General features: G+C 42.9%; 1 protein-coding gene and 1 long non-coding RNA gene across 6 annotated transcripts in view; one reads left to right on the forward strand and one right to left on the reverse strand.

Annotated features, from left to right (window-relative positions):
* Window positions 1-25,436, reverse strand: part of MXI1 (MAX interactor 1, dimerization protein) — an 89,170-nt gene that overhangs the window by 44,940 nt on the left and 18,794 nt on the right. For 3 of the 4 annotated variants that reach the window (XM_083505022.1, XM_083505021.1, XM_083505020.1), the window contains exons 2-3: window positions 21,596-21,728; window positions 2,193-2,222 (exon numbers count right to left, since the gene is read on the reverse strand). In XM_083505022.1, the coding sequence (XP_083361148.1) occupies window positions 2,193-2,222; window positions 21,596-21,728 (163 nt within the window). Of the gene's footprint in view, window positions 1-2,192; window positions 2,223-21,595; window positions 21,729-22,163; window positions 23,084-25,436 lie in introns of those variants that run through there. The other variant, XM_083505023.1, reaches the window with a different exon arrangement.
* On the forward strand, window positions 1,560-5,069 carry LOC310707721. Of its 2 annotated transcripts, none has more exons than XR_014526691.1 (2): window positions 1,560-1,975; window positions 4,905-5,069. It is a non-coding gene; the product is annotated as an uncharacterized lncRNA (long non-coding RNA). The 2 variants fall into 2 exon arrangements; XR_014526692.1 differs by lacking the exon at window positions 1,560-1,975 and adding an exon at window positions 2,206-2,289.

Raw genomic sequence — 25,436 nt, forward strand, 5'->3', positions numbered from 1 at the left:
CACACAGGGGTGTGACCTGGGGGCCGAGCCTAAAAAGTCAGATAGAGAGGCCTGAAGTTCCCCATGCTTGGGTTCCCATGGAGATTCTGGCTGCATTCAACTGAGCATGCCCAGAAGCCTCCCTTTGTACAGGGGTTCCAATCACAGGGTAGAGTGTATCCAGATTCAACTGAAAATTGTTTAGAGCCCCTTCTGCACTGAACATATGAAGGATCTCTCTCTCTCTCTCTCTCTCTCTCTCTCTCTCTCTCTCTCACACACACACACACACACACACACACACACACACTTCTCCACTTTAAGCCCACCCCTGTGCACCTCAATGCATAAAAGGGCTCTTGAATCCTTCCCACTGTGGTAGATGGCCCTTTGCAGGCAAGAAAATAAAGCCCAGCTTCTCCCATTTGATTTTGTGCCTATGCATCTGTTGCTCCCTCCCCTCTGTTTTCTTTCAGAACTTGACCTCCTTTGCATTCCCACAGACCTATCAGAACTCCCCCTAGTATTTTTCCCCCTTTCTAAAATCCCCTCCCCCTCACAAAACTATTGGTGCCTCAAAAGCATATAGCTGTGTGCACTTTTAGCATTATCGTTAATTGAAATTGCAAGCTCAGCTCAAGACAACAACAACGGGCCCAGCCCCCAGCCCTTTGCAGAAGGAAGTAAACATACACAGGAAACCCACAAAGAACAGGCTTGCGATGTCAGGGGACAAGGCAGGACACCAAAACAAAAACTACAAAGCGCTGCTGTGACAGAGGGACGCTGGTGCGCACACAGAACCTTTTGATTTTGTGGAAGCACGTTAACTTCTGCTGTTCCAGCCTGAGAGTTGTGGCTATGTCTTTAGCCAGGGTGCTAAGCTGGAGATGCCCCTGCTGCGGGTGGCGTGGGGGGAACCCGTTTCAGACCGAGGGTTGGGCTCCAATCTGAGCACCTTACCAGAGGGCCACATGCTGGGGGTGGAGAGGGCCTGAGGCAAAAGTGAGCAAGGCAGCAAAGGTGAATTTTACCTTTGCACAGGAAGCTAATTTCTACCCACACTCATACAGCCCCCTCTCTATTCTCCACCCAGGCAAGCAAGATACAGAGTACGAGGGCAGGCAGAAGACATTCAGAGGTTGGTGTGGAGAAGCTTTGCCCCTCCAGATGTGGCTGAACTCCCATCACCTCGGACCATCATCCAGGTTTGCTGGGGCTGGTGTAGTTGTAGTTCAGCAACATCTGCAGGGCAAAAGGGTTTCCCGCACCTGTTCAAGGAGTTGATGAGGCAGAATTTGTGAAGGGTGTGGCCAACAGCCAGACAGAGCGGTGGTTGGGTCCCATTGGAGCACCAGGCCTGAGGTCCCCTCTTCATTATCAGTGGATTCGGAAGGCGGTCAGAGTAAGTCTGCCCTCCCCATGCAAGAGGTTTTCCCTTCCACAGGACCATATCAGCGAGCCTGGGAACAGTGATTCAACCAGCCTCCCTACACCCACCCTCCCCAATCCTGAAGATACGTTTATAAATAGGAAGCCTGGGTACAATGATAGCATCCTGAAAGCAATGCCATAACCCGATCTGCGTGTGAACTAAGTCCCTGTTGTCTCAGTAGTATTTATATTACTCTAACTCCTGTTACAAAGGAGATGAGTCATAGAGCAGAGCTAGCCAAGCAACAAAACTGCATGGCTTGCTGAAAAACTTGGGCTCAAGGATAAGCGGGCTGCATCCTGAAGCACGTTACAAGAGCACCACTCCAGAGGAGCAATGGCTAGCCAGATTTAAAAGCCATTGGACAATGCCATTTCCCTGCAATAGGCAGGGATTATGACAGGCCTTAACATGTAGTGTCTGAGAAATCCGATACCCTAGCAACCTCATGTATGGACACTGACCCAATCAGATTTCAGTTTGCAAAGAGAAGAGAAACAGTATTTCTTCTGCATACAGATGAGCTGCAAAAATGGGTCACTTCTTTGCATTTCGGGAAGGGTAAGAGAGGTACTTCTTCTTTCCAGATCTTTGCATGGATTTGTGTGTGTGTCTGTGTGTGCACGCTGTTTTGTTCCGTTTTGAAAAAAGCACTCACCTGGTGCAATGTGGCATTTCCAGGCTGCCAGGACAAACCAGAGGAAAGCTGAAGGGTTTAACATTTAGACACACTGATAAAAGTTTGCATTTTCAGGAAGACAGTTTATCAGTAACTTACCGGTTCTTTTCTAGTTCGTTGTGCGTAGATCTGGAAGATAAACCAAGAAGAAAAGGATTAGCCATTTTATAACTTCAAGAGCCAATTCCCCTAAATTGTGAGCAGTTTTTTCTTTATTAGTTACAATGGATCAGAGCAGCACATTCAACCAAGCACACAAAGAACTACCGTATTTTTCCATGTATAGGACTAGGTTTTTTTTACAAAAAAATAGGTTTAAAATTGGGGCTCGTCTTATACATTGGTAGTGCTGAGGGATGTTTTCTTAATTTGGAATCCCCCAAAATAGGGGGCGTCTTATAGACGGAAAAATACGGTACTTACTGACCCTACAAGTACAGGTCCTTAATTATTGTTTAAATATTTGGAGCTCTAGATCTTATTATACCAACGGTTTTCAAGGCTTGGGATTTTCATTCATTTCACTTGCTCATTGTTTCAGTCACCACCAGTGCCCTGTATGAAGCAGCGTGGCCCACATAATTTTAGAGTTATGATACAGCTTACACAGGTTGGTTACCACAAGATGAAAACAGAGATCTGGGAGAAAGCCCTGAGTACAGTCATACCTTGGGTTGCGATTGCTGTGGGTTGCGCATTTCCGGGTTATGGATGTGCCGAAACCCGGAAGTACCGGAACAGGTTACTTCTGGGTTTCAGTGCTCGCGCATGCGCAGAAGCGCTAAATCACACTTTGCGCATGCGCAGAAGCACCAAATCGTGTCACGTGCGTGTGAAGACACAAAACTGTGGGTTGCAAACGCGCCTCCTGCATGGATCACGTTCGCAACCTGAGGTTTCGCTGTACTCATGAGGCTCCTCAGATCATATTTCAGCTCCCATTGATCATCTGTTCACTTCTTCCCGTAAACAAATCAGAAGTTGAAACAGTGGAAGAGGTTTCAAACTCAGGATAAGTCATCCTGAACAAGCCAATTTACGGAAGTTTTAATTATTTTGAGCAATTTTGCAAGTTTCCAAGGCCCTTTGTATTAATGAGACTGCAAACTTTGTTTTTTATTGGCCTACATCATGGATAGCATAACGGAAGCAGGAGACAATGAATGTTTGGATCCCATCAAACTCTATATTATTTAAAGTGCTAACCGTAACCAACAAGATCCTATGACTTAAAAAAAAATTGACATAAAAGAATTTGAGAGCAGCATGTATATTTTATGATAGACTAACTTAAAATAAGAGGTGAGTGGCTTAGAAAAAGAATAGAAAGAAATATCCATTTGTTTGCCAATTGACATCACACTTGGTTGAAGGCCAATTATTTCCTTTTAATATATTAAAAATATTTATAACTCACCCTTCATCTACAGATACTTGGCCAGGGTGCAAAACTTTAAAAACCACCATACAACCAGCACTGAAACCCTCAAAACAAATGGAGGGAGATAAAAATAACAAAGCAGGCTAATAAGCAACTAAAACATAATATGCCTGGGCAAATAATAGGTTTTGACCTGGTGAAAAAATATTGTCAGAGCCAATCTCACTTCTGAGGGGAGGATATTCCACAAACAGGGTGCCACCACAGAGAAGGCTCTCTTCTGCATCACCACATACCACCTCCGCCAGTGATAGGACATGCTAAAGACACTCCTTCGATCTTAAGAAAGGGGCAGGCTGATATAGGGAGAGGCACTCCTGTAAACTATCAACATCTAAAAAAGATCCTTGCAGAGAATCCTAATGACAATAGGATTGACTTCAAAACTACAGTAGTTCCAAACTCAATGGCGATTCCTCTATTAAATCAGAAGCTTCTTAAGAAATAAGGGTAGGGGAACAGGTGAATAGGGCCAACTTTTGCTGGGCAAGTAGAATACACAAAGATTAATCTGAATTACTCACACCTCCAACCTGGAACTGAATGGATGGCTACATGCATAAGCCACTAACTGTAATATTGTCAGGAATTTTGGATCTGGTTCTAAGAAGCACAGTCTCCTATGTTCTGATGGACAGACGCCTGGCGCCTCTCCCACTGTGCAAATTATTACAAAGCCTAGAGCAGAATGCACAAGTGTAAAAAGAAAACCAGCAACATTCAATGAACTTTTTTTTTAGCCTAAAGATGTATGAGCATTTGGAGTAAAATCAAATGTAAAAACAATGGGACCCTATTGTCACATGCTATGCAGAAACTTAGAAATTAAAAAAAAAAAGATGAGAGGACAGAACTCACATCCTTCCGGCGTTCTCATAAGAATTCTTCTCCACCATTTTGAGATTTAGTTGACCAAGCCATTAAATGTATGTTTGAGCTCATTGGTATAACACAGCTGCACCCCTACCCATTTCTTAGGTTATCCCCATAATAACCAGCAGTCATCAGAATGTTATAAACATCCTTTTAATCTCTATTTTGGAACAACTAGTTTTAAATTTCACACATACACATATCATATTCCTATTCATACATGGAATTCTGTAGACTGTGCACTGTGTTAAAATACATGCATTTCAACTATTAAATAAGAATGAAAGAGGGGTGGGAGACACTACAGTTCTCCCTCATCCCAAGAAATACAAATGAAATTCCTTTGAACTGCATTTCAAGCAGCAGCATCTAAAGGTACAGTATAGAAATAAAATCTGACACTGTTGTGAACTTACGCATTCGGAGTAATCTGTGTGTAAATTACTGTGTGTAAATCCAGTGTGTTATTAGTTTTATTTACTGTTATGTTCCTGCAGGAGATGTCTCCCTCTTCCTGGAGACTCCATTAATGGCTCCAAACCCAAAGATATGCAAGGGATTGAATTCCAACATTATAATCAAGCCAGTCATGAAGGTTGGCGCTGAAAGAACAAAGTTCGGCCCACTGCTGGGAACAAAATTAAAACAGCAGGCTCTCCCTATTTCTTCTCACACAGGAGACTCTTTATTACTTATCTTCCTTCTATCAGACACCCAAGCTGAGGAGGGTTGCCATTTTTCCATGAAACTGGAAAGTTTATTATGTGATTTATAACCATATTGGCATAAAGTAGTATGAATTTTCCCAGACAAGGAAGGGGGGGTGGAGGGGGGGACCTCTGCCGCTTCTAAATATATCCTGTCAGACTATTACAACGAACAATCCTTAAAATAGAAAGCATTTTGAAATACATCTAGTGTTCTCCTTGGTAACTTGAGGTATAATCAGAATTCTCTCCTCAGAAATCTTTGCCATTTCTTCCATAGCTTCCTCGTAGTAAGTACACTCATAATTGCCTCTAAACTAAAAATTATAATCATTCAATGGAGTAACATCCTGACTTTCTGTTAGATCGTATACACTCATGTGTTAAGTATTGCCCACGACTGTGACTAAATTGTGCGGTTGCATAACCATCGCTCAGTTGTATGCTAGACAGAATTTGGCTAACAGTGCACTCTTCTAAGTGTCTTTTTAGAAGTAAGCCCCACTCTCTTGAAGGGGTTTACTCCCTGGTAAGTGTATGGGAACAGCAGTCTGAATCCTAGTTAGCGTTTTGTTTTTTTAAGCAGATTGTTATTCCTTATAGATGTCCACATGACCACCAGATTAATTCCATTTTTATTTTTATTTTGGTAAAGGCATAGAAAAGAGCCTCAATACTGTATACAGCATTTACAGAATTCCTGTGAGGCTGAAGGGACGAAATGTTTGCCCAAATGACGATTTTGGTACAGGACATCACAGTTTTTCAAAGTACCAGCCTTATTACATATCCACATAACGCTAGCCAGAAGTGGAGCTAAACTCTGATGAGGAAAAGGGATTAGCTGCAGAACAGCACAAACGGTTCCAATTCTTATTATTCTTGTTTACCAGATTTGACTCAATTGCACGCAGTTGTGTTTCCAGACTGGGGCCTTATATCACAAATGGGTCATTCAGATACAATCTCTCTGTGTGAGGAGTTGGCTTCCACACACCCCCGTTTTCTCAATCCTGCGTATTCATCGTTTTTCCACCCATGTGGGTTTGTTGCCCCACTTCTACATCACAAACTACACAAACTTTTTCTATTCAGGACACCTTTTCATAAACAATTCTCAGGAAGTGCACAAGAGCAAATGTTGCAAGCCTTAGTTATCTTGTTTCACAATAAGCAAAAACAGAGACTTGTAGTTTTGGGGTTTTTTGTGGGGGAGGGTGGACATTTCCATTTGTTTGTTTCTAATTTTTAGTACCAAGGCTTTTGCACAAGAGGGATTAATATTTTTATCTAATTTTAAAGCCTAGAAAGTGTGGGGCAAAAGGTAAATGTGGAGGAGCCCATAGTCTCAGAGGTACATACCCCCCACACACAGTAGAGAGATCTTGAAAAACAGCCTTTCCTAATCAGGTTGCTGAAATTCAAATGTGCCTTCAGCATGTCGCAGTTGGTGGAAATAAGCCCACTCATATCATTTGAGCTACCAGGAAGAAAATGGTTAGATTGTGCTCAACTGGGAAGCAAATGGAAGTATAGGGGTGTTGTGTTAGAAGCCACCCACCCAAATCACACTCCCCAAAATACTAACAAGCTTCCATACCAGCTGTAATTGCAGATGTCTTAATGGGCTGCTTTTACTTATCAGATTTTCTATAGTAAGGGGAGATCCATATTATTATTATTATTACTTTTGAAGCATGGACCAGTATTTTAATGGCAATGATGTCATGTGGAAACTAAAACAAAGAACAAAAACCAAAACCAAGCCTTGCCTACATGAGCAGCACCAATCCCATAATAAACTCCTATCTGGAAGCACTCTTAGTCACAATTCAGCATAATGCTTAGAACCCCCTCAGTAAAGCAAGCTTTATTCCATCATTGTACATTTGCTGAATTTTGTGGCACTGCTCTACACTCTGCTGCCTCCATTTCATAAGGCTATGTGGTTCTTCGATGCTGACCCCTTACTTTAGAACACAGGTGGGAAATGTGGGCCCCACAATAACCCCCCCCCCAGCTGTCTGAGAACAAACTGGTACGTTTCTGTCATCCACGCCATGGCTTCCCCTAAAGAATCATGGAAACTGTAGTTTACCACTCATTGAGCTACAATTCCCAGCACCCTTAATAACCTAAAGATTCTTTGTGGGAAGTTATGAGCTTTAAGTGTACAGTGTGGATGTCTGTCTGTCTGTCTCTCTCCCCCTCCCCCCTCACACACACTGAAATCAGAAAGAAATAATTTCATTCAAAATTTGAAATTCAGAGGACTGGTAATTCAAACCTGATGTAGCCATGGGGAAAACTGAAGCAAATCAATCTTTATTCTGGATTAGCCAGTCCAGAAGGCATGTCCCTGGCTTTGCCAATCATTAATTCTAGCTCTGTCACTGGCATGGGCAAATGCACACAAAGACATGGATCGATTACCTCCCTGCTCCCCCCCCCCAAAAAAAACACACACAAAGGAACCCTCCTTTTGACAAAAAATAGGCTGTCCAGCATTTGAAATTCCTTACTACAAAGTATCAGGCAGTGCAAAGTTAATTAGCACAAGTCTTTAAGGTAATAGTTGAACAGTCACAAACAGATCTCTTGGGTAAGCCACTCCCCTCCAGCCTGACATAGTCCTAATAGTTGGGTGTAGGCTTAAAATGCTTCATCTTGGAGAAAGGCCCAGTGAATGGTCTGGAAACACCCAATATTGAAGAGTTACCAAAACTAAGCAGATGAGTAGCCTGAAGGTCACAGGGCATATTATTATTATTTTAATGAAAAGTAATTTTTAATTTTTTCCAAGAATATTTGTAAACATTATGGCCAGGAGCCATCGTAGCACAGGTACAGCATAGCCTGGGAGAGAAAGGAAAGGAAGAAGGAAGATTCCTGGGTACGGATGCCCTTCTACATAAGGAGTGGTACGGCTGAGGCATGAGCTTTTCTTCTTCTTTTAACTTCAAAAAGAGTCACGTGGATCCAAAGGTGGCCTTCCACTCAAAGCAAGATCGGATCCTACTTGGCAGAACATTTCACAATGAAGTGAAATCCAGAGGTGTTCTTCCATTTGCACAAGATAATGTTCTCTCTTTCCTAACTGGATTTTGTAGCTTGAACTGTGTATAGTTTTAAGCCTCTTTTCGCATGCCCAAAACACAGTCCAATACAGAGATGGGGAACTTCTGGCTTCTAGTTGTTGCTGGACTACAATTCCCATCATCCACTGTAACTGTTTGTGCTTGTCTGGGGCCGGTAGGAGCTGCAGTCCAACAACCACCTGGAGGGCCATAAGTTCACCATCCCTGTCCTAACAGCTGGGTTATATGCAGTTCCTCACTGGGAAACATTGGCAAGTAAGGTGTTTGAAATCCCCTAAACCCTGCTGCAAAACAAGCTTTGCAACAGAGAAATATTTACTATGCACTGGAGAGCTTCATGCACCCATTGTACAGGCATGCCGTTGCATAATGCCTTTGCAGCTGCAGGTACTTTGTGCAGCAAGGTCTCCCCTAGTGCTTTGCACAACAGTTTGCAGAACGGCACTAGGGAGCAAACCCATTCTACCCGCCCTTCTTTGTAACCTAACCTACCATCGTCTTTTTTCCCCAAAGTGGATATTACAAAGGAGGAATGTACTTTCACATTTCTAAAACAATTCATACATCAAAGCAGCTAAAGATCTTTTCACATCAAGGCAGCATGCAGAAACATATGAGCAACAGAACAATGAGGCTGTTTCTCTCCCGTCTCCCCATATAAACCCGTGTTGCTGTTGACGTTCCCTGTAAACTGCAAAATCCAAGACACAGAATAGAGTCAACAGCCTTCTTGGCACATTCATACTGATGAACTTAAGAAGCGTAGGGAAGGGGACATAATTCACAGTTCTGCTGCTATACTAGACTCGTTGAAAGAAATAGGAATTCAAGAGAAGTCATGTTTTGGAACAACACGTCCTGGAAGGTTATTTAAATGTACAGACCTGACCTAACCTGGTGAATAAAAGGCATACAACACATTGGCCCAGTTCACACGTCACATTAAACCATAATCTGATAACAAGAACAGGTTTAATGTGCATGAGTAGTGTACTCGTCCAAATAACTTAATTGTGCTACAAAGAGTAGTGTACTATTGAACACTGCTCAAAAGTTCCTGTGGTGTTCCTTAGAAGGCTGGATTGTCGTGTTGCCTGGACTTGAGCTCATAGTTTCTTTCCTCCAAAGAAATCCTGAGTGATAACCAATGTTTGTTCTGGGCTTACTGCTTATGGTTTGTTTGAAGAAAACAATCCACAAGCCTGGTCTGAACAACAAGCCAAACTCAGTCTTCTTTCATCTGCGGTATGGCAGCAGCAGGAGGAGGAGGGGACCACCCCTGCAGAAACATCTGAACAGAATGCACCAGCACATTTCTCATTCAAATTACACCACAGCTAGTTGAAAACCATGGTTTCATATGATGTGCTATCTAGGCCGATGACTATAATACACCCACTGGAGTATGAGGGCCAGTTTGCAAAATGGCAATTGCAATGCTTTGAGCAGGACTGCTAACCCAGACCTTTGCTACTAGTAAGTTATTGAAATATTAAGCAACGTCAAGTCCTCAGCACAACCAAGACAATGTAAAATAATACATCTGCTTAACCTAGTTTCTTTATTTAAATAAAATATGTTGTTCCAGGGAATGGAAAAACGACCTTTAGAAATACAGCCTCATGAATACCCAAAGTTAACCCCTACAGAGGCATAGAAAGTAACTCTTGGAGGAGAAGCAAGCAATCCTGGAAATGGATTGCAACTCACAAGTTCACAAGTTTCTCTTTACATATATTTAAATTCACTGGTCACTACATGTGTTTTATATTTTAAATGTTACATCCATGGGCACTGCCTGTGTCTTTATTTTTATTACTATACACTACTAAGATGGCACAGCCACTCTAAACATAATAATTATAAAAATATACTTGGGAAACAATTCATATGGCCATTTTTTACACATATAAGAGTCACCACCTGATGACTATGCAACACTTCCAATGGTATAATAAAACAGTGACCATGTTATCAAGGGGTACATATAAAATACCTCTGCACTACACAAAGTTACCAGGATGCTATCTAGTGATGACTTTTCCATGTCAAAAGTGGCCATTTAAAATCAACCCTATGTGTGAAAATAACCCAGCCTCTGTTTTTCCATGTTCACTTTTTCAATTAGAACAAATAAATGTGACTTGAAATAAAAACCTGACACAGTACTGTAAATTACTTGCAGTTTGATCAGTTTCACTGCCCATCTCAAACAATGTTTCTTCGCTTGGTTTCTGGGTGCCAAGACCTTTGGGATCGGTTGGACATGTCAACTGATTTTAAATATCTGTACTGATGAATTTATATTTCCTTAAGATTTATTTTATTATTCGATTTATTATTCCGCCTTGCTTCCATGATGGAACTTGGGTTCCTAAGGCGATTGGTCTCCCATCTAAACAAAGACCTGACTTAAGACCAGCAAGATTGCAGCATCATATGCCTTCGGATCGCAGCCTGGGAGGAATGATATTAAGCTAAAATTCAGAATGGCAGAAGAAGCAATTGGGCAGGTTTGAGCTTGAGCTATGTTTTAACTTGAGGTGTAGGTCAAGTCACAGAGTGATAGTTAGAATCCAGTCAGAATGTACCTGCATCCTAATAGAGTCACATGCTTCTTCACTGGTCTGCCCTCACTAGAATAAATCTAAAAATATGCTCCAGCAAAAAAAGAGATTTAGTACCATAGGGTGAAGCAGCTCAGGTAGAATGTGCAACTAGCCCAAGGTCACCCACTGAACTTCATAGCAGAGTTTAGATCTGAGCCCAGGTCTTCCAGATCCTACCCTTCCACTGGAGTCACACGGCCCCACTGAAACCTGGTACCAAGACTCAAACTCAGCATGATAGCAACAAGCCTGTGCATTCAAACACAGGGCTACCTCAATCACAGGAAGGTGGGAGGCAAAGAGAACATTATTTTTACACCAGCAAAGCAATGTATGCGAGGGGGCTCTAAATCCCCTCTACAACTTCCCTCCCCCCCTAGCTCCAAGTGCTTTTCACCCAGCCAAGGTTACTGCTGGGATCAGAGTTCAGTGGCATAAAAAGGTGCTCAAGGAGAGACATTCTGGGTGGAGCAAGGATTCTTCTCCATTCCATGAGATTCCTTCCTTCTTTGCATGTGACAGAGGTATTTCCACGTTTAAATGCAAGGGACTGTTGCAGTCACCTCTAGGTTGGCCCCAGGTTTTACATCTCAAAAGAATCAGCTAATCTCTTCTACAATAATATCATGTGCAGCATGTTTTCTTCTTGTCTCCATAAGAGCTTGGAAGGTAGTGAAGAGCCAAGGCTGAAATATTGCAGAACTCAACCAACCAGCAAAATGTTTTGTCATAACCATTAGGAATCACTACAACACAGGAGCAGAAAGAGAATATGCCAAAGAAGAAGAGGAGGAGGAGTTTGGATTTGATATCCCGCCTTTCACTCCCTTTAAGGTTTCAGCACTGAGAAACCAACAAGGAAGCAAGATTAGAGATGGATTAATATGTATGGTCTCGGAGCTACCAACATGAGTTTGGCCAAACTGTAGGAGGCAGTGGAAGACAGGAGTGCCTAGCGTGCTCTGGTCTATGGGGTCATGAAGAGTCGGACACGACTAAAAGACAACAATATGTATGGCCCGGAATTTGAAAGTAACCAGGAGAACTATCAGTAATCTACATTTGGATCCAGATCAGGCAGATATATTTCACCGAACATTTCTGAGTATGGTGGTTATCAAACTATGTCTGTTAGATCTGTGGCACTTTTGCTGCAATGCAGTTTGTAGAGCTCTGGGCAAAAGACACAAAAGTATAGCATCAACACAAAAAATCAGGGTTGGACATGGTGGTGGTGGTAGTAAAGAGCTACGTGTCTGTATCGGATATTTATGACCCAGGTTTGGAGAGGCCTGAGCAATATTTCAGATACTTTTGTGGTGTGTGTGTTTCTTTTTCAATGTTACTAATCCGTATAAACCAATATTCAGTTGCAATAACAAGTAATAAAATAAAAGTTACAGAACAAAAACAAAACAACTCAAACATATTGCTCAGCTTTATAGATAAAATAAAGTATCTTATTGTGGGCAGTTTTCAATATTTTCATAACATGGTAAGTTGAAAAGACACTTTTTCATAAAATCCACATATTCCAAAAGGCTTTAGGTAATATTTCTAAACTGCAAGGGCAACTTCAAGAGTACCTTGAAGCTTGCTTTCATGCTCAGAATGTACACATCACCAGGGTCAGACCAGTGATAACTCCAAAGCAATTTTGTTCACCATGCCTTGTGTGTATTTTCAACTATCTGTATTGAAAAAAGCTAATAGTCTTTAGTTTAAGGTAAGAGGCACCTCTTCTTTCATTAGGCACCTTGGATCCTGCTGTCCTCAACCAGAGTGCTCTGCTCGGGCAGGGGTAGCCAAGATGGTACCCTCAAAAGGTTTCAGATTCCAACTCCCATGAGCTGCATGCTCAAAGGTGATGGGAGTTGTAGTCCACAGCATCTGGAGAGCACCACTGCATTAGGAACATTTGGTTATAGAGGACAGTTGTTGGACTAGATGACCTGCAGGTCCTTTCCAGCAAAAAGATCTCATGGCATTAAAGTCTGTAGAAGCAGAAGCCAGGATTGCAATAAAGCAGGCACAAACCTAAAGCCACAAAAATAGTGCTAACTCTTCCTCCAGAAACCTAGCAACAGCAGTGTTCAGTTTCTAAGAAATACACAGCTCCCTTTCTGATAAGTGTGGGGCGGTTCCCACAGCTGGCCTCCTACGACCAGCCTGATAGGAATATCAGACAGTCTACAGACATGCAGGAAAGCTGTGGTCTCTGTAGCTAATAAAACCTTAAAAGGAGGTCATGTTGGACCTCTTGAGGCTAAATATATCATCCATCCTACCTCAAGGCAGTTGTACAGGGTGTCCTGTGCCTTTCCTTTCCCCTCATGGCAATCCTATTGGGCCAGTCACTATTATTCAACCTAGTATCACCCAGCAAGCTTTGTGGCGGCATGGGAATCTGAACCTGAACCTCCCTGGTCTTAGCCTGACACTATAACCACTACACCACACTGGCTGCATTCGTGATCTTTCCTATGGGTAAACTTTTGGCCACCAAATCAGCTTTCTCAAGCCAGCAATGCACAGCAGTTCTCCAGAGGCACCTGGTTTTAAAGCAGTCGCTAAGCTTCAGAAGTGTCAGAATAACAGAAAGACCAAGTCATCTTGCCGCATAACCAAAATATTAAGTCCATCTGGTTAGGCAGCAGCTGAAATCCAAGTGCTTTCAAGCTGGATTTCATTTGGATTAGAATCTAGTGAAAGGAGCCAACATATAGTTCCACAATATATACACCACCCCTATTTTCTTGGCCAAACAGGAAGAACAATATACATGCAGAAGTAAGCAGCCCAGTTCTGTCAAAAAGCATCGCCTACTGCAAGCCTCTCCTTTGCCACAGGGTTCTGGGATAGGAGTTCAGGCAAAACAGGTATTTTGTATCACACAAATCTGGCACATATAATTAAACTCTCTCTATCCCCAAGTATTTGCACTTCCTAGATATTACCAGGTACTGGACAACATCCCATGTATGTGGTCTGCGTATTCTAAAAATATCAGCCCTGCAAAAGAGTTTAAGAGGCCTACATCCTACATATGTTGTTGCAGCTCCAATACATTGAGGCGGGGAGAGAAGAGTCAGAAGGTAGATCTCTAAATCCATAAAATCAGGAGTATCCCAGCACAGCTGACACTGCACACAACCCCACGTCGTCGCTGGCATCTCAATGCCACCTGCAATCACGTTCGTCTTGTATACTGTGGCTCAGTTATCTGTCAGAATTCAGTCGTGTGTAATGAACTCGGGACACACTGCACACAACAGTGACACATTCGTGTGCACCATATATAAAACGCATCCGCAAATATATATTTGGAAACACAGCTTCAGAGCCATTCACACTTTACTTTTTAAATGTGGACATATGCTACATTTTAAAAAATGCCAAACTACTTTAGCCGTGCCATCAGTTCTAAACGGTACCTGGGCATTTAAATGGTTAGGTTTCTCTGCAGCGTGCACAGAAATGGTGACTGAAAAAGGATTGGTCCCACTTCTGTTTATTGCAGGGAAGCCCAGCCACTTAAATGGGAATGAATCATCCACAACTGATGGCACAACACATGGAATTTGCTATTTAAATTCTGGTAGTTTGTGTACTCAGGTTAAAAGAGAGAGAGAGAGAGAGAGATGAACAAGCCCTTACAGAATTCAAAATGATTCAATAACATCTGTATTTCATTTACCAGAAATCAAGGGTTAAAACAGAAAAAAGGACAGAAGAAAGAGAAATTCAATCAGAATTAAAACCTGAAAAAAGACCAATAAGGGGTGCTTCTGGGAGTAAAACCAAAACCAAAACAAAAAAACCCAAATCCATTACAACAAAACAAGTATAGAGCAAAGGATCTGGGAGGACCTTTCCATTATGATGATCCTCATGAATAAATTTTAAAACAATCTGGAAAGATCTTTTGATAATCAGTGTCCATATGCCTCATTTCATGCAGACAAAAATATCCTCAATTTCTACAGACAAAAATATCCTATCAGATAAGCAGTGCAAGCCTTAACACATCAGAGAAGAAACTTCAGCAGTTTAATTCATGAAAACATTTGCAGGATCAGGACCTTGGGGGGTAACTGGCTTTTAAAAATATATCAAACCAAAACATATGCATTTTTCCAGGCTTTTAACAAGCAACAACAAAAATATATCAAACCAAAACATATGCATTTATCCAGGCTTTTAACAAACAACAACAATGCCACTGTTTTATGTTGCCATTTTATGTTACTTTTTGTATGGATTATGTAATTTTTTGGCCTTCCATTATTTTATAAGCCACTTTATGAATCTATTGAATTGAGAGATGGGTTATAAGTGGCTAAAATAAAATCAATTGAGGTTCAAATCCACTGTACACTTAAATGTGAATTAGCACTTCTGAAATCAGTAAGAATTACCGTATTTACTCAAATCTAATGCTCACCTTTTTTGGCCAAAGTATGTTGCGAAAATTAGGGTGTGCATTACATTCGGTGGCACATTTACATTTGCCAACTTTTTTTAGTTGTTTCAAGGTTCTGAAAACAGGTGTGCGTTAGATTTGATGGGGCATTAGACTCGAGTAAATACAGTACTTCTAACTAAACTTGCATAAAATAATCCTACATAAGAGATTTTCATATCCCCTAATGGCGCTAGCAGCAATAAGGAAGTAACTTTATTTGTGTAACATTATCACTATGTTCTGTGTTGCCACTCCACAGCATGTACTTAAGAAAATGCCAGCAGCCTTGCCAATTCTCTTTCTAAACAAGGGGGGGGGGCAGCACACCCTACAAACTGAAACCACTGAATTGTATACTGCCTAAACATAGCAAAACAGCAATTGACTTTTCTGACTGGGCCTAGATTTTGCAAAGAGCTTCAGGGCTCATCTGGGAAACATGACACTAAAAACAGTGCTGTGCCAGGTTTTCACAAATGTTTTTTATTTCAAAAGCAAGCTCTGCATTTTGACGGGGGCAAAAAGTTTGCAAGAAACCTCCTACCTTCTTCCATGCCTCCTGTTCATTGCCATTGTTCCTATTGTTTTTATATGTGTGTATGTGTGTGTGTGTGTGTGTGTATATATATATATATATATATATATAGGAAGGGCTTCTTCACTATGCAATTCTAGCTAACTAGGGATCACACACTGTGAACAGAACGAAGTCATCGCACAGCCACATTTGAACATACGATGATTTCAGCAAGGGCAAATGAAGCTTACCCACTGCCCTCATACTGAAGGAGCACAAGGAAAGAGAGAATGCATGCCTAAAGCTCAGGCCACCAGCTTGTTGGTCCCCAACTTGCTTCACTAGGCAATTTCATCATATGCCATCATTACACAGCAAATGTCCCTCCTTTTCTTGTTGCACGGCATGAGCTAGGACAGACAGCACATAGGAATATGGATTCAGATGCAGACACTAACCATTTCCACTGCACTGATTTCAATAGGATACTCCTATGCAAAGAGAAGAAAAAGAAGAAGAGAGATGCTGGTATGCATATTCTGCACTGATAAAAGTGCTTGGAGTACCATCACAAAATGGCTGCTAAGGATGGCCAAGGTAAGAGGTTCCAGTACTCTGTACCAGTGAGTGCTGTCACAATAAGCCTTGTGTACAACTATGTTCAGATGTGCACCCCTATCCTGCCCTAATGAAATCAACTACATGTAACTAAACTGCTGCAATGGAGCAGCAATTGTGCCTCAGCAATAGGGATGCCTCCCCACCTCTACATACCTAACACCTTGCAAGGAGTTTCATACCCTTTCACAAAGGGCTGTGCAAAATTGTCCAGAAAAGGGAGGCACATTTCTCACAGAGAGAAAATGTTCATGAAACTCAGTGCTCATCTCCCATTTTGGCTCAGCGCTACTTAAAACTACTTAAAATCAGGCCCCAGACATTCAAAAACAGTGTGGCTGGAAGTATAGAAATTTGGGTTCACTTTGCATGTACATTCATAGAAAGGAGATTGTTCTGTTCAGAAGCTAGAAGCCAGTCTTCATGCATGTCTACTTAGGAGCAAGTCTTAAATCAACAGGACCTAAATTCCGTGCTCAGAAATGCCATGTCTCTATAAATATGCTTAATATTGCACCATTGGTTCTGAAGGAAATTCCATACAGCTCAAATTAATTTGGAAGAGCCAGGACCTGTATAGGATGATAGGGGATATGGCCCTTGCCTGGTGGTATAAGGAGAGAAAAGGAGCCAAGGGGAAAGCGGTCCCCTCACAAACCTTAATTCTAAATCCTAGCAAGGCCCACTTTTGCCTTCTGTCCCTTTAACGAGCATCTTCCCACAATGATGACAGCTCAACGTGCTCTTCTAAAAATAAAAGCATGAATTGGATTGCAGCACAAATAGTCAAGCCTACGGACCAAAATACCATAGCACTCTACTTACTCTACCTTACTCAGCATCAAGTCACTGTATTAGATGTTTCAGAGATGCCACAAGTTTTGTTACAGAGCAACTCTCTCCGAATTGTCCATTTCCACTTTCCTACACAAGCTGGGTGTGAAGCTGCACCTCCTGACTTTGCCTACTAACAGCCACTGGTGCTCTCAGCCTCAATTTGCCGTATCCTTTCATGAACCCTGTTAGACTGAGGGATTACACAACAGACCATTTTAACTTCATTAACCTGATTATATGTTGGAAAAAGCATCCGTCTGCATGCATGCGGCTTTCTTGATTTCCTGTGCATGCAATAATGCTTTGGCTATTGAAGAGCCACCGAAGCTGCAATCCACCAGACTCCACTCCCACACAAGTCCTATTGAAACAATTCAGGGTTGTTCAGGAGCAGTACATGGGGAAGCACAGCTTTGGCGTGCACGGCTGAAATGAGTAACTGCTAGGCGAGCAGACGCGTTAACCACCCCTTCAGTTATAATGGGACAAAATGACATCCGTGTACAAAACTGAAAATTCAACCCCGACCCCCGGTCACAACAAATAAGAATGAAAATAGTGAATGTCCAGAATAAGGACACGACAAGAGTATATTTCATAGGGGCTGAAAACGTGCAGAGGTGTCACCCAACAAAGCAAAGGCTGCATTCACATACAAGGTTAAACCATTAAGGATGGTTAGCTAAACCATACTGTGCAGGAGCTGCCTGGCTTAAAGCTGTGTCTGAACCTGCAGTCATGGGTCAAACAGTCCAGGATTGCAGGTGCAGAGATAAAGCTGAACCAGATGCTCCATGGTTTGTTTCCCTGCTGCTGGAAGGGAGACGCAAAGCAGGAGTGCTCAGGTTGCATGCAATTTGTGAGCAGTTGGGTTTCACAAAAACAGCCATCATAGCTTAGCATTACATATGAAAGCAGTCGTAGGCCAGTTCTCTGGCCTGGAATCTAGCTGTACATGCAGCACCCAGAGAATATCAGTATTCCTTTTGTAAATGGAAACTAATTTTCTTATAACCATTGCTGCTTAGGCTAAGCAGAGAACCCCATAATCTACAGGCACTATGATGTGACGTTTGACAGTTCAGGTATCTCCAATGGAGAACATTGCCAAATGATTATTCTGAGATCCTCAAGACACTGTCAGTTACCTGCTTTAGGCACTTTATTAAAAACATCTCTCCCCCTCCCCCCCCGGCCTTTCCTGATTTTTTTTCCCTTTTCTTTTCCTTCTTATATCTTTCTCCCCCTCTGATGTGTTTACATTTTTATCCTGCTTTTAGTATCTGTGGGTCATATTCTCATGTTATGTTTTAGGGCACAGCTCCATGCCTTAAACTTAAAGCACCATGTTGAACACTGCTTAGGCTTTTTTTAAAAAATATGAAAGCAGTAAAAAAAAAAATCAGAACAAATAAACAAACAATGCTCGGGGGAAATGCCACAGCAAAAATAACTTACAAGTAGGGGGCCACAAAATTATACCTCCATCTCATGGAAACCAGCAGATTTTTCACCAGCCTGCTTCATTCACCACCTTATTCATGCCCTGCTAATTACCATCTTAGCTTGGTAGAAGCACAGCATAGCATACGTCATATGAAGAATACAGCACACAATTCTGTATGGCACTACTAAGGGAAGAGTGCAGGCCAAACTAAACATGGTAGGGGCAGCCACAGTGACTCGTGCAAATGGTGCAGTCATGTGAATCTAAAATGGTAGGTTCTATTTTTTTACAACAAAAGGTGCACATTGACAAGCAGAACTAAATTTTTGTCCCCTGCTGTAACTCCCTGTATTCCATCAAATCATGATTCTCCCTACCCACAAATCCAGTGCAATTCTGGTATTAGAAGCAGGCTGGTGAAAAATAAATTTAGTTTTATGCCTGTCCAGCCCACAGGGTTTGTTTGTTTTTTATGAAGTTACTGTGATAATGAATGCTTCAAGTGCTGGGAATCCTGACACTCAGTATATATACTCAATATATACCCCCTGTTGTCCTACTGCTGATGCAAACACAGAAAAACAACAGCTTCTTCATGGCAAATAATCTCAATGGTGTCAAATACTACGTTTACCCTACTAAGTAAGGAATTTTGTGAAGTAATCACTACTCCAGCTCTAGTAAAGTGAAATTCCTCTTCCTGGAACAAAAACACTCCCTGTACATTATTTTATATGCTTTGAGGCTTGTTGGAGATTCAGAAAACATAGGCGAAGGCCTCAACAGTTAGAAACAGTTCTTCTAAATTCAGCCCTCCTCACCTATTAATACACTTTTATATTAACCACACACAGGCTTGTATGTTGAAGTGCTCTTCAATTTAGAACTGTTTGAGTCCTTCCCACCCCACCAATAAAGTCAACACCAGGAAGTAACAGAAATGCCATCAAGAAAACAGAAAGCACACTGAAAACTCATCACCAATTATGCCCATGAACTCTGCTCAAGATTTTACTCCAGAACATTCTATGACCACAGAGCTCTGGAAGTGGGAGGGGGACAAACCAAGGAGTAACCTTCCTTGTATTCATGGGACTGACTTTTGAATAAGCATGCAAAAAGATGGGCTCTTAGATTTGCAGCCTTCTTTATCTCTGCCTCTTCTGTCTTTTTAGCAGTTCTCTCACCTCACACCTTGCTTACTTTTACTCATGGTTCCTTCCCTCCTTCCATCAGCAGCTTCCACTTACCCCTATTTGCTATGTTTTACATTCCCTGTCCTTGGACATCCACCCCATACCTGAAAAGGGACAGTGCATATTCCTGCATTGCAGGGGGTCCTGCTGCTGCCTCTCTACCAGGCCCAGGACAGGCCTGATAGACTACAAAAGGACTGCTGCTGCCCAGCAGATGCTACTGTTTACATTCTTTTAAACTGCTTTTCAATTGTGTCTTGTTTTTAATTGTTTTTTAATTGTTTTTAACTGTTTTATGTGTTTTGGGGTGGTTATTCAGCTGTTTTTGTTCATATTTTGATTTTGTATTTTGGGTTTTTATATTGTAATTTTATCTTTTGAAACACCCTGAGACCTACGGGTATAGGGTGGGGTGTGTGTGTGTGTGTGTAAGTAAAACTAATGACCCTCAGGATCCCTTCCAAAGTCTGTCCACTTCCTGCCCTTTTAAATCTGGGGTCTTCCTTGGATTATTATTATTATTATTATTATTATTTTCTGTTATCACAACCCAGGACAAAATTCCTGCGACTTTTTGGCAAACAAGCCGGCAAAATTATTTTTAGGCAAATCTGCATGTTGTCTGACACATCATGCAACTAAAATGGCATCTATGCAGAAATTGTGAATATGGCTCATTCTGAGGGCATTGTTTAGCTTTAATAACTTCATGTCTCTACAAAATGGGTTCTAAAATAACTTCAATACACACAAACACAAACATTTTAAAGAAGTGAATGATTACGCACCACTTGGGTAACTTTGGACAAGTTGGTTTAAGTATATTCAACAGACAGCAATAGAATGAATTTATTTCACTAAAACGCAACCACCAAAATCAAATTACAAGTGAACCTTCCAACTAAAGCAGTCCACGAGGCTTCAGAAATATTATCTTTATTGAAAAGAACTGTACAGGTCTTTTTTTGGGGGGGGGGGGGAGATTGCAAGAACTTGTTGACAACTCACTACTGCATAATGCATACCACATGAGGCATACAAAGCAGGTTTCTACATTACCCTATTAGCAAGCCATTCACATAGAGGTAGGTAGTTTAGTGTTATGTGGTCATACTACTACAACACAGAAGTAACACAAAGCAAAAGTACATCAAGGGGCACCTATAATTTCTTTAGGAAATGTTTCAGCAAATATGGCTAGATCTAGAACTGCAGGTACATATGCACTCTCCAAAACAATATTTAGGCTGCAATCCTAACAAACTTACCAAGGAGTAAGCTCCACGGAACACAGTGGGACTCATTTCAGAGGTAACATGCATAGGATCAGGCTCAAAACCAAGGTTAGTTTCCCTAGAGCAAAATCATCCTTGCTTAGAAAAGCCTTCAGTGAGAATGAAGGATGGAAAGTTACATAAAAGGCAGCATGGCACAACCTGCAGAAGCTGAGGCATTACATAGCCAGCTCGCTCTGCTGGATTTAAAGAGCCAGCTACCACAACAGCATGTTGGGAAATTTTTCTATTAAAAGGCACGAGCCTACAGATTATCAAGGACTGAGAGGAAGTGAGATCGCAGAGAAAAGGAAACTGAATCCCCAGAAGTTGCAAGCAAAATACAGCCTATTGTTCCTGATGGGCTTACAAAGGATCACAAAAGCCCCCCCTTTTTTTTTTACTCCCTGCAATTGGTACCTGTTAGCAGTGCCCGTGCTGCTCCCTCCGCTGCTATGCTTTCTTGCCCGGCTCAGCCTCTGCGGTGGCTTTGGGTCCTGCAGTCCGAGGCTCGGCATGGAGGGGAAGGTCGAGGCATACCCATGCTCACACTCTGCAGAAATCACCAGCAAACGGGAAAGAGAAGGGTCAGTCAAGAGGGTACAAAACAGTAGGTTCCAAGGACACATGGACTTAGGCAGGAAGCTTCAGCGAGCCCAGAGAGAAGTCCTCAGGGAGTGGCTTCAAACCACAAAGAACTCTGACGGGACACAGGGGCTACAGACAACAAGCCACCTGTCCGAGGGAGAGCCCAGAACATAGCAGGCAAATGCTTGGGATGGCATGCCAGCAGTGCCTAGTCTCTGCCATTTGGGGGGGGGGGGCATCTCTCCACCCTGTTTATCTACAGCATGTGAGCCTGCTCGCAATCCCCCCTTTCCCCAAGCCCTCCCCAAACACCCCATTCATTAAAAAGGAGAGAGAGAACAATTCCCCCTTATGGGGGACGTGTCACTCCAATCCCCACCCCCTTCCTCAATCCAGTTACCTCTCTCTCTGCGCTCCAGGTATTCAGCTGCCTCCAGAAGGCGCTGGATGTTAATCATCTCCACCCGTTCCATAGCCCCTGAGCTGGATGAGGCCGCTTGCCAGCCCCTGGGCACTCTTAGATCTTCTCCTGGAGAGTTGAGAGGAAGGACTCCCCGCTCTCCCCTTTTACAGCAAGGGTGGCAACAACTCCGCTTCCTCTTACCGGGAGGGGACGGGCACAGGGCAGCAGGCGAGGCGGTACTAAGGGGCTGGGGGGTCCCTTCTGATGCCTCCGGGAAGTTTGATCAGCGAGACCAAGAAATGGAGAGGATCTAACAACTCCTGCCGTAGTTGCCCCTGGACCCTGCCCACATCCTCCTACCTCGAGAGCCTGGCGCTCAGTCTCCTACCCCCCTTCTTCATCCCCTGGTCAAGGAGCACCGATCCTGCCCGCGACCCCCCAGTCCTGATCCTTGGCTCTCGGGTGCTCTTCCCCCCTTCTCCGCCGATTTTGCCCCGCGCCTTCCCCTCCCTACACTCCGAGTCCCACCATCGATCCCTCCTCCGACCTCTCCGTCAGCCTTGCCCCGCTAGTCCTGCATCCTTGCTCGCCGCCGCTGCCCGCTCCTTCCCTTGACCCTACACCTTCCCTCTCCACCTCGGGGCTGCCCCTGCATCCATGGTCCAAGCCCTGTTCCCGGGGATCTGGCGGCCGTTTTCTCTCCGCCTCCTGCAGCAGATCCTGTAGGTCCCTGCCTCTTTCACAGTTTGTTTACCTCTGGTTAGAAATCATGGGAGGCGGGGGGAGGGGACACTCACACACGCGCACGCACTCACACACACACACGAGAAGACTCCGCCGCGGGGCCGCTTGGGAAATGTAGTTTCCCTGCCTGCGCTCCCCCTTCAAGGGCGGGGAGCGTGCACAGGAGCAGCAATAGCAATGGCATTGTGGGAGCCTCTTGCCTTCCGCGTTGCGCGCACCCTTTCGTGGCTGGACGAAAGCGGCTGCAGCAGCAAGGCGATCATCGCCGAAGCAGGCGGGCTTCATTCGCCCACTCTCCTTCCCGTTGCACCCCTGCGTTTCTTGGGGGGGGGGCTGGGAATGGGGGAAGCCCCTTCCCCGTTTATTCCCCACTTAACAAAATCCGAGATCTAGGCTCAGTGAGACCTTTTGAGTGATGCAGGCGAGTTTCTTTCCGCCAAGACGCTCGTTGAGGGAAATCGCTTGCATTTTAAAGTGTCACTCGCACTTTGTGCAAATTAAGCCACTAACTTGCACAGAACAGCTTAGGAGCCAGAGCCTATCTGGATCTACTCGGAAGTAAGCGCCACTGATTTCAGTGGGACTTGCTCCCAAGTTGGTGTGCACGGAATTGTGGCACAAATGTGTGTGTATGGGGAGGGGGTGACATTACAAGACTGCATATGTTCTGCATTGCTTTTATTTTTATTTTTTAAAAAGCATTTTCATGCCTTCCGTCAAAACTACAAAATTCTGCTCTTGCAACTCTTCGAGCAGACGCCGGAAGTCAGTTTCGCTGAGATCAGTGGGACTTATTTCGAGGTAAACACATTTTTGATTGGACGACAATCCTTCACCTCATGTTCCCTATGTGGCAGAGCTGTCCGGTAAAAACGCGGTAGTAGGAGGGTTAGTCTGGATGGGGACCCTGCTGTTAATCCACCCGAGGTGGTGTAAAAAGCACAAGGTCAAACGTATTCAGAATCAGCACTGCCAAATCTCAGCTTCTGGAGTCTTATCAGGACAGGAATATCTCAGCCTAGAACTGCCCACTCTGTTTGCATGAAAGGCTCCCACTTAGGAGGGCTGATTTGTCTCCATGCCAGTCTGATAGGTGGTTTGTTGCTGCTGGCCAGCGTTATCAAGTATTTTAATTTTTGACTGGTGATCAAAGATCCCTGGTTATTTCATTGGTGGGGGCAGAGGAATGGTTGATGGAAAGCAAGCATGCACCCTTCTCACAAGTGGTCCTTTCATTCATCCACCCCCTACCACTTTGCCAGGCCCCTGTAATTATTTCAAGGAGATGCACTTTTCATATTCAGATTATTCCCAAATAATCAACTGAAAATTAAAAGAAGGCTGAAACCCTAAGCAGGCTTACTACTTGAAAGCTAATTCCATCAAAATCAATTGGACTAACAGCACAAGCCTAACCAATGGCTACTTATACATAAGCCCTATTGAATTCAATGGAATTTACTTCCAGGTAAACAGGATTAGAATTGCAGCCTTACTTAAGAGAAAATAGGTTTAGGACGAGAGTGTTAACGTGAAAAATACTGTCATTTCTCTTCAATATACAGTGGTACTTTGGGTTAAGTACTTAATTCGTTCCGGAGGTCCATTCTTAACCTGAAACTGTTCTTAACCTGAAGCAACACTTTAGGTAATGGGGCCTCCTGCTGCTGCCATGCTGCCGGAGCACAATTTCTGTTCTCATACTGAAGCAAAGTTCTTAACCCGAGGTACTATTTCTGGGTTAGCGGAGTCTGTAACCTGAAGCGTATGTAACCCGAGGTACCACTGTAATGTAAGGAGAAAGCTCACTCTCACCCTCAAGTTTTATTCTTCAGTGTGGCAGCATGTACACTTCGGAATTCCCTGCTCATTGATATTAGGCAAGAGCTTTTGCTGTACTGTTTGTTTATTTGTTTGTTTAACAAGCTACCCAGGCATATATTTTAATATGTTTGCAATTCATATTTTTAAGTGCTGGTTTTATTTCTGTTTTTAATTTTTTCAGCTTAACCTTTTTTAACATCTGATTTTATTGGTAATTTTAATGTAGATGTTTTAGCTAAGCTGCTTACAGGTTTGGATCATTAAGTATCTAAATCCTGTTATAGAAATAAATTTCAGAAGTCCACTTTTCTGTTTCTGTGCCCCCCCCCATCCTTTTTATTGGTGCTGCCATTGTTGCCACTCTAGAAATGCAGTAATAGGCCAGATTGAACTAACCTGTTCTGCAGGTTGATTAAAATTCGGCTAATCAAACATCAGCAAATAAAAACAAAGAAAAGAAAAACATTAGAAGTTATAAACTGAGCCACCTAGGCTAACAAAAAATGCAGCATAAACTGTCACACAAAAGCAAGAGTAACATCATACTTTTATTAGGAACAAATTGAAAGCCATAAAGAAATTAGCCAGCTTTTCAGGTGATCTGAACTCTTCAGCAAACTGGATGGTAAACATACACATACATACACACACACACACACACAGAGAGAGAGAGAGAGAGAGAGAGAGAGAGAGAGAGAGAGA

Source organism: Podarcis liolepis, assembly GCF_965112155.1.
Source record: "Podarcis liolepis genome assembly, chromosome: 5".
NCBI classification, from domain to species: Eukaryota; Metazoa; Chordata; class Lepidosauria; order Squamata; family Lacertidae; genus Podarcis; species Podarcis liolepis.